Here is an 18,005-nt window from a genome sequence, read left to right on the forward strand (position 1 = left end):
TAAATATATTTATATTGAGAACAATAAAGCAAATAATATAGGTCCATGCATCAATTTCTTTCATGATAGTGACTGGCATCAAGCTACTATAATAAAATGGACACTAGCATACTTGACAAAGACAAAAATTTTGAGTAATTGATATGATACAGACATTGATGAGAAATAAATCAATATAAATGACAAATTCTGGAAAAGACAACCCCAAAATTATACCCTCCGTGATAAAAAGCAAATCACTCTAAATGATCAATCACACATCAAAAAAAAAAAGGCAGGGGAGATAACTGTTACATTTTAATTAAAATTGATTAAATTTTGAAAGCAAAGTGAATAAGTCAAGATTTGTTCTCTTCACCAACAGTGATTTTACATGAAAAACTACCTCTAGCCTTTTAGATCAAATATGCAACTTTATGTAGCTTAGTGGTTAGGATATTAGGATTATGAGGTTGTGAGTTCAATTCCCAGTGATGTGTTATGTCCTTGAGCAAGACACTTTATTTCATGTTACTGAGTTGGCAAAAATGAGTTGTATTTATTTTTCAAAGGCCCAGCCTTGTCACATTCTGTATCACACTCAATCTCCCTGAGACCTATGTTAAGGGTACAAATGTTTGTGGAGAGCTCAGCCAATTGCACATTAATTTCACAAGTCAGCTGTTCCATTCATCAGATCAATTGGAACCTTCATCATCGTAACCAATGGAATGCCACTTAAGACTTTCCTAAGTCTTCATGCAACAGGTGAGCTTGAATATTTTTCCATAGCCATTCTTTTAATGGAGTAAAAAATGAAAAATGAATAGCTCTATTGTTTGTGTCCATATAGATGCAGGTGCGACTGTATGTTTAAGAAGTCTGATCCCCAACCATTTTGTTCTAATTTCAGACCCACTGTTTGGTACCTTGGGCAAGTGTCTTCTTCTATAGTTCTAAGCCAACCAGCACCTTGTGAGTGGATTTTGATGATGGAAACTGAGAGAAGTCCACAATGGAAACTGAGAGAAGTCCATATGTGTGTGTGTGTGTGTGTGTGTAAATGTGTGTGTGTGAGTGAGAGAGAGACTCAGGCACTATATTTGGAACTATAAAGGTATTTAAATGTTCTAACAAAATGCAGGCAGGTACCTTTCCAGCCACAGACAAAAGAGAAATCCCATGGGAATTACCACACAGAACGTTCGGCCCCGATTTATACAAAGAGATTAAAATGGCATGAATCCAGTCTTGGGACACTTTCTCAGTTCTCTAACAGAGACAAATTAATATATTTAAGAGTTCAAACATTTTGTCACCCCCATTTTTCAAGACTTCTGCACAGATTCCAGCAGACCCTAGAGACTGATTGTTATTCAGCTTATTCACAGCTAAATAAATGTCATTTAGAGTTGGGAAGGTGTTCAATTTTTTCTATCGTCCTCATGTCAACGGATGATGGTCTACTCAAAAGTGCGGAAAAATGTTCTACCCAGCACTTATGAATGGAAGCTGTGTCAGTCAGAAGCAAACATCCATTTGCTGTTCCCACTAGAGCTATTGAAGAAGATTTGGGGCCATATACCTCCTTAACATAAGAGTACAAACTCTTGGCATCATTTCTATCAGCTGCTTCTTCTGCCCCTTTTGCTCTCTATCATTCCACCATTCCTGTTTAATTTTCCTTAGAGCAGTCTGCACTTTCCTTTTCAGCTATCTGTAAGCTTCGTTTGAGTTGGGGTTCAAGGACTGAGAAAGAAGTGTATTGCCTAAGTTTTGTCTTTCTGAAAGTAGATCATGAATTTCTGCTGATCTATCTGAGAACCAATCACTGGACTTATGTGATTTAAATCCTACTGGAGAACTTGCAGCCTGAAATACTTTTGTTTTGAAATCTTCCCATAGATTGTTTGGGTCAAGATTGATACTTTCTATAGCATTGTTGTATCTTTGCAAGTTGCTTGATAATTTAAAGTTGGCAACATTTAACTTTTTGGGTACCTTAGGACCAGACTGTCGATTTTTAGGCATTATCGAAAAATCTATTTTTCCACGCACTAGATGATGGTCTATCCAGCTCTCTGCCCCTCTCATGGCCCGAATGCTAGAAACATCTTTCATATCACATTTCCTGATCAGAATATAATCTATGAGATGAAAGTGCTTAGATCTTGGGTGCATCCAGGTGGTTTTATATTTATTTTACTGCTTAAACAGAGTGTTGGTGACAACCAGATTATTCTCAGTACAAAGCGTCAAAAGAGCTAGTCCATTTTTATTGCATTTTCCAATCCCATGTCAACCTAAAACAGACCATGAGACATAGCCCTTTCCAAATCTTGCATTGAAATCTCCCGATATGACCAGCTTGTCAAAAATTGGTGCTTTCTTCAATAATTGTGCAAGATCATCATAAAACTGTCCTACAGTTTCATCAGAATGGGACATTGTTGGTGCATAAATACTGACAACAGTAAGAAACCTACCTTTTGTTAGTTTAATACGGCATGACATGATCTGCTCAGATATATCAGTTGGAAGCTCTGCAATGGAGGATACTAATGTATTCTTGAGGGCAAACCCAACACCAGATTCTCTATGCTCACCCTTAGGTAGGCCCCTCCAAAAGATAGTATATCCATAAGTAAGTTCATTTACTTGACCCTCACCAGAGAGACAAGTTTCAGAGAGTGCAACAAAATCAAGGGAATATTTCTTAAGCTCACATGCAATAAGTGCAGTATGCCTTTCTGGCTTCTTGTTGAAATTATCATCAAGTATGAGCACATTCTAACAGCCAAAATTCAAAGGATACACTGGGACACCTGCCAAGCCAGACCTATTCCCCTGACATACTCAAGCCTTTTTTGCCATTTACTGAATCTGTTTGAGACATTTTAGAGTAAGTTACAAGTGCATTTTTAGGTTTCTGCTAACCAACTAATTCAATGATTTTACTAAGATTTGGTATACAGGAAGTACCTGTACAGATGAATAATTTTCCATGGGTGTAGCTTGCACTGCACTACCCCCACCTATTGGCCCATAAAAACTTTCACCGGTGTGAGATGAAGACTGACAAAACCAAGAACTTTCAAGGTCTCAGGTTTTATTTCGGAGATTTCCTTCTCCTAGGTAGATTACCAACCAAGGTTAAAGAGCTTCTACCTGCCCATGGGGTAAGCTATCCCACTCCAGACACCAAACCGACACTCAAACACTCTACACAGTGATCAAATATCACTCCGGTTAATGAAGCAGAGTAGCTCACTGATACATAATAGAATAGAAAGAAAAGAAAAGTATATGTGATTTGCAAATGTAAATGAGAATTATATATACCTATAAAAAAGTAAAAGATATGCAATAAATATAAATATGTATATAAAAGTAAAAATATACATATATATATATACTAGCAGTATCGCCCGGCGTTGCTCAGGTTTGTAAGGGAAATAACTATAAAGCATTTTTAGAGAGTTATAGCCAAAAAATAGCAAAAAAATGGAAAAAAATGATGGTAAATATTTTTTTGAGAGTCAAAAAAGGATGGAGCTGCGTCCCCTAGACAGTTTGTGGTTCGTGTTTCCGATTCTCGACCCCATGTCGAATTTATCGATTTTTTTCAGAACTGGGGAAACTTTTCAAAATTTTCGCTGCGTTAGTTTTGAATTATGACATTGGGCTATGTGTGTGTAAAGTTTCATCAGAATCGGTTGAAAGCCGTGGTCGGGGTGAGGGTACGAGAAAACAGACACACAGACAAACTGCCATTTATATATAGAGAGATATACATATAAAAAATTTTTAAATTAAAAAAATAAGAAAAATAAAATAGGTACAATGTGTGACAGGGAATGAAATAATTAAATATAAAGAAAAGTAAAAGATATGCAATTGAAAGATATAAAATAATATATATAACAGTAAAAAATACACAATAAAAATAAACATATATACACATATAAAAAGAAGATATAGATATATTTACAGATATTTTGTTGGACAGCCATTCATTGTTCGTGAGTTCCTCTGTCCTTTGACAGGGCTCATTTTTCATCCTGCAGGGTATCCAAGAACACCCACCTCACCATGCAAGCCTGGTGGGATTGCCAGTTTATTCACAGACAACCCGACCGTATATTTAGTTCTATATTTAGGAGCTGAGGAATTATGTGCATTATTTGCATTTGATGGATATTTGTCCTCATCTTGTTTCCTGTTAACACAACATTTTGGCTGATATACCCTCTGGCCTTCTTCAGGTGTCTTGGGGAAATTTTGAACCTGGGTTCTCATTCCTAAGGTATTTTTTGATATATTTATTTTTGTTGTTCAGGTCACTGCTTGGAATCAAACTCGGAATCTTGGGGTTAGTAGCCCATGCTCTTAACCACAATGCCAATTGCCCATGGGCATATGGCATAGTGGTTAAGAGCATGGCTACTAACCCTAAGATTCCGAATTTGATTCCAAGCAGTGACCTGAACAACAATAATAATAATAACAACAACATCGAAAAATACCTTAGGAATGAGAACCCAGGTTCAAAATTTCCACAAGACACCTGAAGAAGGCTGGAGGGTATATCAGCCGAAATGTTGTGTTAACAACAAACAAGATGAGGACAAATATCCGTCGAATGTAAATAATTTCTGGTTATGTTTGCACTGACAAGCAGAGAACATGTTACAATGCTGACCATGAAATATGCAACTGAACCTTTTTAAAAGAATTTTTCTTTCTTCATTTCCTCAACTTCAGCACATGTGTATATTTTCGATAAATTAGTTTGACTTTAGCATCCCTTTCCAGTGTACACACTGGCTACTTGATAAAATCTTATATTATCCTTATATTAAATATATATATATATATATGTATATATATAACGTCCGTTTTCCATGCTGGCAAGGAAAACGGACATGATGATGATATATATATATATATAGTGTGTTAGAGAGAGAGATATATAGTGTGTTAGAGAGAGAGAGAGAGAGAGAGAGATTGTTGTAAATGAGTGATACCAGCATATAGTGTTCTTCATTTCAAAGCATCCATGAAAGCACAGCCATCCATGGAGAAATGTTACTTTACTTGGAAATAGGTGAAGGTTAATAGCAGGAAGAGTATCCCACCATAAAAAACAAAAATTGCCTCAACAAATTCCATCTGACCCATGGAAGCTTCAAAATATGTAAGATGATGAAGAAATCCTACTTCAGTTGTTGAAATCAGGTAAGTTAATTGAAATTTATCTGGAAAAACTGTCAGTGAATCAAGAGATTACTTTCCTGTAACACTCATTAAGTCATGAAGACTATTTCTGATGAGATAAAAAGAAGTGAATCAAAATAACTCTTACTGTCATTCCTAAGCAGAGGAATTGCTTTTTGGTCTCCGTTACCTCATGATAGGCATGTTTTGTAGCTTTCTCTCGAACTGCCATGGCAGACCGCAAAGAATGCAATTTGGAGCAGGCATCCTGGTAAAAAAAAAAGTTCATGTGTGATTAAAACAATGAAGTATTTTAAGAGAATGGTCAAAAGAATCTGCAGATCTAGTTATTTAGTAAGTCTACTATTAATCCCTTTAGCATTTAAACCAGTGAAATCTGTCCAAAATATTCTAGCTGTTTTATGTTCAAACTGGCCAAATCTGACGTTTCACACCTGCCCTACAATGCCATTCAGAGAATAAACAATCACATTATCAAAACCTCAATGGTATGAAATAATGAATGATTAATTCAAAACAATGTGAATTAATGAGCATTACATTTAACAGAGTAATATGAATGCTAAGGTGTTATGTGTACATGTTTTATATGTTAAGATGAAAATCTGATAAAGTACACACATCTTTGATGTCCTATTTCTAGCATTTATGCTAGCTAAATATCTCTTATTATAAAAGGCAGATTTTATCTGCCTCCCTTTGTAACTTATAGAAATCTACAATATAGGATTTCTTCAATTACAATTTACCTAGCATTTTTAAGAGTAGAATGCATCGGGTCATGCCAGGTCCAGTTTTTAAAATTTAAACTCCAATTAAGCAAAATTTACAGAAAACTCACATTCTGGTGTGTATGTCAAATGTTTTTCTTAATGTGGTTTACACCACACGCAAACGCACACACACACAAACGGAACGAATTGTTTCACTGACGCTATCACCCTTCTCCTCCTTTGTCTTTGCAAGTTTGAGCTATTAAAGTGAAAACAGTGAATCCGACAGCGATAAAGAAAACGAATTGGTACCTGAATGGAGTGAAAATTTAAAAACTGTTTCTTTCAGTGATTTTTCTGAAGAAACTGCACCAAGCCACAGACTTTCCCAGAAGAGTAAAGCCTTAGACTATTTCTATTTACTTTTTCGAATGAGCCCATTTGAAATCATTACGGCAGAAACGAAACGTTACGCTAAACGTAAACAAAACGAAAGAAAGGATAGTTTGTTATTTCCCACAACCTTAAATGAAATTAAGGCCTATTTTGCCATAAATATTATTATGGGTATCAGAAACTTACCCAGAATAACAAATTCTATCGTAAAATTTTGTTGTATACCCAATTGAATATTAGCTAATAACCCATTTTCTATAGCGATGTTTGAACAAAATTTAAATAATTTTATATATTGTTGAATTTACCTGTATCTACCTGCAATTAGAATTACTTTGTGACAAAAATTATAATATAGAATTGGTTGAGGACATTTCATTAAATTATCTTCCAAAATTCACGTTAATATATTGATAAATAAAAAAGTTATTGTTGTTTAATGAAACCAGACTAAATTTATGATTACGTTAGAAATTAATTGAAACACATAAGGGGCGTAATTTGGTCAGAAATATAGTAACGAAAGGGTTAAGAAAAACCAAAAAATATTTTATTCTTTATAAATGTTGTATTCAAAATAACATTTTCTTTTAAGAATGTGTATATAACAAAGTATGTGTATATAACTACGTGACTTATATCTTTATATATAAAAGTCAAGTTGTGTGTCTGTCTCCTACGATTTAGATTCCTTACTACTCCCACATTTTGCGGTGCAGTGTAACCAAAACCGGGTATCTTATAGTCGTGAGTCATATCGAGCCCTTCTGGGTATTAGCGCGCGTCTACGATGAGTCTACGATTTAAAAAATTTACCATCATATTTTTCCATTTTAATGCATTTTTTCGCTATTATATAAGGGAAGTAACTCTCTAAAAATATCTACGATGTGTCAACGATTTAAAAAGAAATTTACCTTAATTTTTTTTTCATTTTTTTCCTATTTTTTGGCTATAACTCTCTAAAAATGCTTATATAGTTATTTCCCTTACAAACCCGAGCAACGCCGGGCGATACTGCTAGTTAACTTATAATTCAACATATATGGAGACATTGTTACAAAATTTGAATAATTTTACATTTCACTGGTTACCTATAATTAAGTACATGTACTTATCTGATGCATTGGTACCTTTTGTTTAGTTTGTTTCTCGTCTCTCAAGAGAAAAGCTGCAGAATATGAGTATTGCTTACATCACCCTTTCATTACTGTATTTATTTTGAGATATTCTGTGTTTCTTTCAATTAATTTTAAATATAACAAAGAATTTAGTATAACAACTTAGTCTTTATTAAACTAGTGTTAGGAACATAATTTGTGACTAAGGTTTGGTGGAAGATCTTAATTCAAAACTTATGAAAACAAGACATTTGTACAACAGAGCCAGAGACAGTTTCAGCCAGGTTGGTATCGAAAGGGTTAAATATTTCTAATGAAATATTTTCTATTTAGCTTTGTTTCCAAGATCTTTCTGGCCCATCTTTAACATTCTCTTTCATTTTACCTTTCAATTCCTTCTTTCATATTATTATCCTGCAACACTCATATACTTCACCTTATTTCAGAGAGCTAATTGCCATTGTTCAAGAACAGTGAACAAAATCTTGTATCATCTATTAAAAAAAAAATCTTCAACATTGTGCTGTGATCTGCCATATAGATGGTTATAAGTGTTTTTGTTGCTCTAGCTGATTTGTAACACATCCAAAAACTCCTTCATTGCATGGTTGAAAGAGTATCCAATCAGAAAATCTTTAACTCATTAGCATTCAAATTATTCTGTCGAACATAAGACTTATTTATTCACATTGTTTTGAATTAATCCTGCAATATATCATGGCTTTGAGATTTTGATAATGTGCTTTCTTATTTTTAGAATGACATTGTTGAAGAAGCACATGAAGTTGGATTAAACCCGTTTTAACACAAAAAAGGAAGAATATCTGGGTCTGATATGACCAGTTCAAATTCTAAGAGGGTAAAGAGTTTCTAGTCACCAAACAGAATGAAACAAAGTTATGTACTAGTTCCAACACTTGTCTCACTGAGCTTGGCATTCGTGTTCCAAGAACTATCAACAATGAACAAACTAGGAGTAAAGAAAAGGTACTGTTTTGATAAAACACTCATAAACTTCTCCAGGTTCCACCTACAAAACCTAACAAAAGACACAAAAATCACAAAACTTCAGTATGCAGATGACACAGCTTCATCAGCTCATACACAACGAGAAGCAACAGTCAACAATATTACTTTGATTTGATCATCAATATCCAGAAAACTAAAGTGTTTGCAATGCTGGAATAATCAGGATAGGTTTAATGTAGTCTTTATAACTTATGTTATTGCTTTTATCAGTTGGACAAATGCAGTACCTGTGGCTGTTGTATGTATGTTTTTCTGTTATTTGTTTTTTTTTTTTTTTTACCTTCTTAAGTCATGCTGACTCATAAAAGCCAGTTTCCTAGTTTCATGGCATATACATCCCCCACTTGGACAGGTCACCACTTTGTCGCAGGATTACTCACTTTTGCCAGCTGAGTGGACTGAAGCAACGTGAAATGAAGTGTTTTGCTCAAGAACAAAACACACTGCTTGGTTCAGGAATTGAAACCACAAAATTTACGATCACGAGTCCAACACCCTAACCACTGAGTCATACACCTCCACTTGTGAGTCATTTTGATTTCTTTCCCGTGTCTTCTGTATGCTCTCTAAATGGTGTCTTCTCTATGTGTATGTGTGTCATATGTTTATGTTGTTGAACGGGGTGGTTGATTATGTTTGTCATTGTCTAGTAAGCACAGTCACAGCTGTGTGGTTAAGAAGCTTGGGTTCAGTCTTCCAGTATAGTCCTGGACCAACTAAAGCTGTATGAGTGAATTTGGCAGAAGAAGACTGAAAGAGGCCCATTGTGTGTGTGTGTGTGTGCGCGCGCGCGTGCGCATGTGCGCGTGTGTGCACTGATCTTTTGGCTAGATATCACATGATAGTTATAAACAAGAACCACCATCATATAAGTGACATTATTTGTTTCCAGTCTTCTGTGAAAAATGTGTCTGGCCAAGGGGAAATATTACCTATTTCTTTACCAGCACCGCCCCGACTGGCCTCATGCTGGTGGCACGTAAAAAGCACCATCCGTTCGTGGCTGTTGCCAGCCTCGCCTGGCCCCAGTGCCGGTGGCACGTAAAAAGCACCATCCGATCGTGGCCATTTGCCAGCCTCGTCTGGCACCTGTGCCGGTGGTACGTAAAAAGCACCCACTACACTCACAGAGTGGTTGGCGTTAGGAAGGGCATCCAGCCGTAGAAACATTGCCAGATCAGACTGGGCCTGGTGCAGCCTTCTGGCTTCTCAGACCCCAGTTGAACCGCCCAACCCATGCTAGCATGGAAAGCGGGCGCTAAACGATGATGATGATGATTTACTACCCACAACAGGCTAAACACAGAGAGGACAAACAAGTACAGACAAATGGATTAAGTCGATTATATTGACCCAGTGCATAACTGGTACTTATTTAATCGACCCCAAAAGGATGAAAGGTAAAGTTGACCTCGGTGGAATTTGAACTCAGAACGTAACGGCAGATGAAATACAGCTACGCATTTTGCCAGGCATGCTAACGTTTCTGCCAGCTCACCACAAAGCGAAATATTACCTTGCTTGAAAACAGGTGAGAATTGACAACAGAAAGGACAGCTGGCCATGGAAAATCTGCTTCAACAAATTCTCTCTGACCTATGCTAGCATGGAAAAGCAGATGTTAAATGGCAATGATAATGGTGGTGGTTGGTAAGAGAGAAGACTGAATACTGTTTATTGTTTTGGAGATAGGTTTCAAAATGAATTAAAGAATTGGAGAAAGGAGGAAAGCCTCAAGCAAAGGGAAAGCCACACCTCAAGCTGAGTGTGTGAAGATGCAAGAAAGCTTTAAATTGAGAACAATAGTTAGGATAGTGCTTAGCAGATGGTATTTTATAAGATAGTGGAAATGTTATCTCAAAACTGATTAAGCATTCTTAGTTGTAGTCATGTCCCTCACTTTCTATAGAAAAAAAAAAAAAAAACAAGGATATTCTGATTCTGAACTCAGCCAGTATGTTTTGTATCTTTCACTGGTTTCAGTCATCAGACTGTGGTCATGCAGGGACACTGCCTTGAAGAACTTTTAGTTGAATTAATCAATCCTAGTGCTCAATTTTTTCCTAAGCCTATTACTTGTTCTATCAGTTTCTTTTGCCTGAACTGCTGTTTCAGAGACATAAAGACAACAATGTTGGTTGTGAAGCAGTGGTGGAGGACAAACACAAACACATTCTTTTATTCTTTTACTTGTCATTTGACAGCGGCCATGCTGGAGCACTGCCTTAAAAGGTCTTTTAGTTGAACAAATTTATCCCAGAACTTATTCTTTGTAAGACTAGTACTTATTCTATTGGTCTCTTTTACCAAACCATGAAGTTAGAGATGTAAACACACTAACATTGGTTGTCAAGTGATGGTGGGGCAACAAACACAGACAAAGACACACACACATATACAACAGGCTTCTTTCAGTTTCTGTCAACCAAATTCATTCACACGACTTTGGTTTGCCTGGGGTTATAGTAAAAGACACTTGCCCAAGGTACCACACAGTGGATCTGAACCTGGAACCATCTGGTTGGGAAGCAAGCTTATTACCACACAGTCACGCCTACACCTATATATATACATATAGATGGAGGTGCAGACGGATGGATGGCGCGGACGGATGGATAGTGCGGACGGATGGATGGTGCGGACAGATGGATGGCGCAGACGGATGGATGGCGCAGACGGATGGATGGCGCAGACGGATGGATGGCGCAGACGGATGGATGGCGCAGACGGATGGATGGCGCGGACAGATGGATGGCGCAGACGGATGGATAGTATGGACAGATAGATAGCATGGACAGATAAATAACATAGGCAGATAAATAGCATAGGCAGATAAATAGCATAGACAGATAGATATGATAGGATAGACAGACAGATAGGATAGACATATAGGATAGGATAAACAGACAGATAGCATAGGATAGACAGACAGGATGGACGGATAGGATAGACAGACAGGATGGACGGATAGGATAGACAGACAGGATGGACGGATAGGATAGACAGACAGGATGGACGGATAGGATAGACAGACTGGATGGACGGATAGGATAGACAGACAGGATGGACGGATAGGATAGACAGACAGGATGGACGGATAGGATAGACAGACAGGATGGACGGATAGGATAGACAGACTGGATGGACGGATAGGATAGACAGACAGGATGGACGGATAGGATAGACAGACAGGATGGACGGATAGGATAGACAGACAGGATGGACGGATAGGATAGACAGACAGGATGGACGGATAGGATAGACAGACAGGATGGACGAATAGGATAGACAGACAGGATGGACGATAGGATAGACAGACAGGATGGACGGATAGGATAGACAGACAGGATGGACGGATAGGATAGACAGACAGGATGGACGGAGGATAGACAGACAGGATGGACGGATAGGATAGACAGACAGGATGGACGGATAGGATAGACAGACAGGATGGACGGATAGGATAGACAGACTGGATGGACGGATAGGATAGACAGACAGGATGGACGGATAGGATAGACAGACAGGATGGACGGATAGGATAGACAGACAGGATGGACGGATAGGATAGACAGACTGGATGGACGGATAGGATAGACAGACAGGATGGACGGATAGGATAGACAGACAGGATGGACGGATAGGATAGACAGACAGGATGGACGGATAGGATAGACAGACAGGATGGACGGATAGGATAGACAGACAGGATGGACGAATAGGATAGACAGACAGGATGGACGGATAGGATAGACAGACAGGATGGACGGATAGGATAGACAGACAGGATGGACGGATAGGATAGACAGACAGGATGGACGGATAGGATAGACAGACTGGATGGACGGATAGGATAGACAGACTGGATGGACAGATAGGATAGACAGACTGGATGGACGGATAAGATAGACAGACTGGATGGACGGATAGGATAGACAGACATGATGGACGGATAGGATAGACAGACATGATGGACGGATAGGATAGACAGACAGGATGAACGGATAGGATTGACAGACAGATAACATAGACAGATAGGATAGGACGGTCAGATAGATAGGATAGGACGAACAGACAGACAGAGACAGATTGATACAGAACGTGCTTTTATATTATTTTCTGATAATTGTATAAAACAGAATAAAAATAGGTAATTAACTTCAGTAACTTTGAGAAAGGAGAAATCAGTGATGCACACTCATGCTTCTCCCAGTCTTATGAGTATTAGCAAGATAACTCCTATGAAATAGGTATACAAGTAGGTCATAAAAACACACCAATCCTCTCTCTTATATGACAGGTTGTAAATAGTTTTTAGCAATCATTATAAAAAGAGACAATCCCACATAGTAAAGTGAGTGAAATAAGAGCTTTTATGAAAGGTATACTTTGTTTATCTTGCCAGAGTTACATAGACTAACTGTTTTCTATACGTCCTTGTAGTCTATGTTGTTGCACTGCCACAACAGGTTCAGTTGAACAAATCAAACTCAGAACTTACTTTATAATCCTGGTACTTATTCTGTCAGTTTGTTTTTGCTAAACTGCTGAGTTACAGGGGGATGTAAACAAACCAACAGTCGTTGTTAAGTGGTGTTGTGGGACAAACACAAATACACACAAACATATATATATATATAAGAAGAAAAATATTTATGTATATATATGTTTTTATAAATATTTAGCAGAAGTAACAGAGTAACTCAAGGCTAAGAGTCACTCTGTTACTTGTACCAAATATTAATAAAAAAAAAAATAGGCGCAGGAATGGCTGTGTGGTAAGTAGCTTGCTTACCAACCACATGGTTCCGGGTTCAGTCCCACTGCGTGACATCTTGGGTAAGTGTCTTCTGCTATAGCCTCGGGCCAACCAATGCCTTGTGAGTGGATTTGGTAGATGGAAACTGAAAGAAGCCTGTCGTATATATGTATATATATATATATATATAAATATATATGTATTTGTGTGTATGTTTGTGTGTCTGTGTTTGTCCCCCCAGCATTGCTTGACAACCGATGCTGGTGTGTTTACGCCCCCGTCACTTAGCGGTTCGGCAAAAGAGACCAATAGAATAAGTACTGGGCTTACAAAGAATAAGTCCCGGGGTCGATTTGCTCGACTAAAGGCGGTGCTCCAGCATGGCCGCAGTCAAATGACTGAAACAAGTAAAAGAGTAAAGAGTATATATACTCGTGTTTTGAGTTGTATTTTTCCTATTAGCATTGCCAAACATATACATATATATTTTAAATCTTTATTATATAAAACAGAGTTTGTGTGTGTGTTCGTTATGGATTTGAAAACTGAATTGCCGATTTGGATGTATGATGTATCAAAAGACTCAGTAATCTTTCAGTGACCAAATAAAATATGTATGTTTTTTGCACAACTCTTTTTTTTACTACAAAAATAACCTTGAAAATAAGGTCGAGTCACACAATTTTGAGGGATTTAGCTAAGAGAAGCAACTCTGCCTGAACAATCTTTATGAGGAAATGTTTAAAATACATGGAGTTTTACCAGGAAATGAAACTTTGAAGATACACCCTCAACTTTATGAGTATTATTTAGCAGATAATCTTTTAATGTGAAGTATGTTTATTGGTGTTTTGTTTAGCCCAGAGTTGCCTCTGATGTAGCACACCCTTCACATTCCTGAAATAGTGTAAATCTGTATCTTTCTTTTCATGAAAGGGTGTGTTTTAAGAGAGATTTGGCTGCTATTTGTAGTAGCTCAAGTTACACAGAGACACCTCTGTCTCTGTGTGGATGTGTGTTTTCTGGTGGTGAAAAAAGTACTTTTTCTCAGAATATTTCACACAATAATTTTTTAAGAAATCTGAACATCTTTCTTACTGCTAACCATTCAACTTCAAATTACAATTATTAATTGTTGGAAGTCAAGTACACTGAGATGTACATGATATAGAGTGGAAGTTCAATATGAAGTTTTGAACTCATTATCTTCTGGTTAGTAATCCATTCCCTTAAATTTGAAGCCATTAAGTCTTTAAACATTATTTTACTGGATTTAGTCTTCTGACTGTCGCCATGACAGGGTATCACCATCAAAAATTTAATTGATCATACTGACTTCAGTACATATTTCAATCAGGCATTTATTTTATAGATCTATGCTTGATAAGCTCCTAACTTTGAGATATAGTGGGACAAATACTCAATTTAACAACAAATGTAAACACACACACACACATACTGGGTGCAAGAATGACAGTGTGGTTGAAAAGTTTGCTTCCCAACCACATGGTTTCATGTTCAGTCCCTCTGCATGGTACCTCGGGCAAGTGTTTTCTTACTATAGCCCTAGGCCAACCACAGTCTTGTGACTGAATTTGGTAGATGGAAACTGCAGCATTGATCATCAGAAAATGACCGAAAAACCTGTTTATAAAGAAGAGTTGTTTGCTTCATACTCCTCATGTGCTGATTTTGCCCATAATAAAGGAACAACTAATACAATGTGGCTGCAGGTCATAACACCTGGGCAATGCCAGGGTGCATTGCTAACATATATATATATATATACTGGAGTAAGCACATAAATGTGAAACAAGGTGGAAAAAAGAGTACTCAAATACCAGAGGTAGAGTAATATGCTTTAACAAAACTGTCCAACGAACAGGAATGTGAAACTCTGAGTAACCGCTTTTGTTATATTTCTGCTGCTTTTAGATAAAGTATATATATATATATATGTCATCATTTAATGTCCGTTTTTCAAAGCTGGCATGGGTTCGACAGTTTGACAGGAGCTGGCTACACAGAAGACTGCACCAAGCTTCACTGTCTGTTTGGCAGGGGTTTTATGGCTGTATGCCCTTTTCTGTCTCTGAAATCCACTCACAAACCTCAGGTCAACCCAATACTACAGCAGAAGACACATGCACAAGGTACCATAGAGTAGGCCTAAACCAAAGACCACGTGATTTGAAATTAAGCCTCTCAACGACACAACCACACATTATGCCTATCTACTGATAAAAATAAAAACAAAAAAGACACAGGTATTTCTAATAAGTAAATATGACTTGGTAGAATGTATATTGCTTTCACTAACTGATTTAGGCGCTATGTTGTCATGAGCAAACACAGATACCATCTTAGCACTCCTTCCTTGATTTAGTCTAACATTGAAAATATGACAATTTCAGGTACTGCACCAGCACCAGGCTGGTACTTATTTTCAGCCAAGTAGACCGGAACAATGTAAAATGATGTACCTTGCTCAAGGACCCATCACTTACCCAATACCCAAACTACTAGGGTACAGCACTAAGTCACCACATGTACACGCACCTACAATTGTGGCCAAAAGTTTGGAACACAGGTCTGAAAATTAGAATTTTTATTTTAAATGCCCAAAGTTATATTTGAATTGAACTGTGCATGAACACAACAATTTTAATTTTTAAAAAAATGCTCCAAACTTTTGGCCATGACTAGATTCTTTGTTCCTGATTTAACCCTTTGGTGTTCAGATTATTCAGTTAAATGTAATGCTTTTTCACACAAATTGTTTTGAATTAATCATACATTATCTCATAGCTTTGAAATCTCAATGATGTGAATATTTATTTTTAGAATGTCAATGTAGGTTAAGTGTGAGAGGCTAGATATGGCTAGTTCAAATATAAAACATGTAGAATATTTGGGCCAGATGTGGCCGGTTTAAACACTAAAGGGTTAAGGATTCTCATCATCTCACTTGGTTCACTTATATACTCTTAAAAAATTGGGGTAGTGAAATCTGGAATGCCTTTGATCAAAAGTCTATTCAACTAGGGTTGACCTGAAGCTAAACAACAACTATTGCTAACAATTTAAACTAACAACAGACTTAACGAAGTAATGAAGGCCTTCACAACAGGGCCAGTTGAAGGTAGCAGCTACCAGCACTTCACATGCTTCAGGCTCCACATCATTTTAACATCCACTTTTCCATGCTTAGGGAAGATTTTCTATGGCTGGGTACCCTATTAATACCAACCCTTACTTGTATCCAAGCAAGATTATTATTTTCCCATAGTCATGCTTCATAGAATACTGAAAATGAATGGCACTGCATGAGAATGACAATCATTTACAATTATCATACAATATCAAGACAAGGAAACACACACATACATACAACCTTCACCCTACCCCACATTATATGTAAATATATCATCATCCTTTAACGCCCTTTTTTCATACTGGTATGGATTGGACGGTTTGACCAGAGCTGGCAAGCTGGAGAGCTGTACCAAGTCCCAGTCTGATCTGGTTTGTTTTCTGCAACTGGATGCCCTTCCTAACGCCAACCACTTTACAGTGTACTGGGTGCTTTTAATGTGGCATTGACACAAGAGCTTTTTACGTGGAACCAGCACAGGACTCAGTAGGCCAATCGTCTTCATCGTTTGACGCTACCTACGTATGGTGAAGGTGCGTGGTTCAGTGGTTAGAGCGTCGGGCTCACAATCACGAGGTAGTGAGTTTGATTTCCCAACAGGGCTGTGTGTTGTGTTCTTGAGCAAGACACTTTATTTCACGTTGCACCAGTTCACTCAGCTGTAGAAACGAGTTGCGTCGTCACTGGTACTAAGCTGTATAGGCCTTTGCCTTTCCCTCGGATAAGATCAGAGGCATGGAGAGGGGAGACTGATATTTATGGGTGACTGCTGGTCTTCTGTAGTAACCTTGCCTGAACTTGTGCCTCGGAGGGGAACTTTCTGGGTGCAACCCCATGACCATTCATGACCGAAGCGGGTCGTTGCCGTTTAGGTATGCCAAACAGCTGATTAAGGTTACACAACTTCGAGGATATTTGTTGAATGCAATCTGGCATATCTGACTAACTACAGATCGAAAAAAGAATCAGCACAAAAAAAGTAGTTAGAAAATTAATATACTATTAATATATAGCGTAATTTGTTGCCATGAAGTTATATATCTGTAGTAATATAAAATATGTAAATATATTTGAGTAGCTAGAACTAAGTATAGTTCAGAATATTTCCGCCGACTCCAATTTAAAAAGGCTACCTAACTAGAGTTGAAATTGCGGGAAATAAATAAACTTCGAAACCAGAAGTTCATTTAAACTTGGTAAAGAAATAACCAGGGGAAAATAAGTTTAAAAAGTGTTATACATATCTTTGTTCAAGTTAACTTTCAAACTTATACCTTACTAAATACTAGACAAAAATTTACCCAAAATAAAATAAAAGGTATTCGAAAGTGATTAATATTTACATAAAAGAAACGTCCATAAATCGATTACCTGAAACTTTCTTTCAGAAATTTCGACTGGAGTTCGCAACTTTTTGCAGTCAACCATTGTCGTGTACGCTCCGTTCAAAAAGTTTAATGAACGGAATTCCATAAAGGCGGGCTTAACAAAATTAAGCACATGAGAACGCATGCTTATTCACAGTTAATTAGCATATAAATTTATTACACTTATCTGGCGATTGTTTTCACAAATGTTGTTTTATGTACTTTATAACAATGTTCATAGTAATTACT

At 37.3% G+C, this 18,005-nt stretch overlaps 1 protein-coding gene across 1 annotated transcript in view; it reads right to left on the reverse strand.

The window, feature by feature from the left end:
* The window catches only part of LOC115216762 (folylpolyglutamate synthase, mitochondrial-like), a 60,066-nt gene that overhangs the window by 41,782 nt on the left and 279 nt on the right, over positions 1 to 18,005 (reverse strand). Inside the window, exons 1-2 of the mRNA XM_029786329.2 lie at positions 17,761 to 18,005; positions 5,345 to 5,464 (exon numbers count right to left, since the gene is read on the reverse strand). The exon at positions 17,761 to 18,005 is cut by the window's right edge and continues 279 nt beyond it. Coding sequence (XP_029642189.1) covers positions 5,345 to 5,464; positions 17,761 to 17,901 — 261 coding nt within the window. The 5' untranslated portion in view covers positions 17,902 to 18,005. The remainder of the gene's footprint in view (positions 1 to 5,344; positions 5,465 to 17,760) is intronic.

The sequence above is a fragment of the Octopus sinensis genome, linkage group LG1, assembly GCF_006345805.1.
Source record: "Octopus sinensis linkage group LG1, ASM634580v1, whole genome shotgun sequence".
NCBI lineage: Eukaryota > Metazoa > Mollusca > Cephalopoda > Octopoda > Octopodidae > Octopus > Octopus sinensis.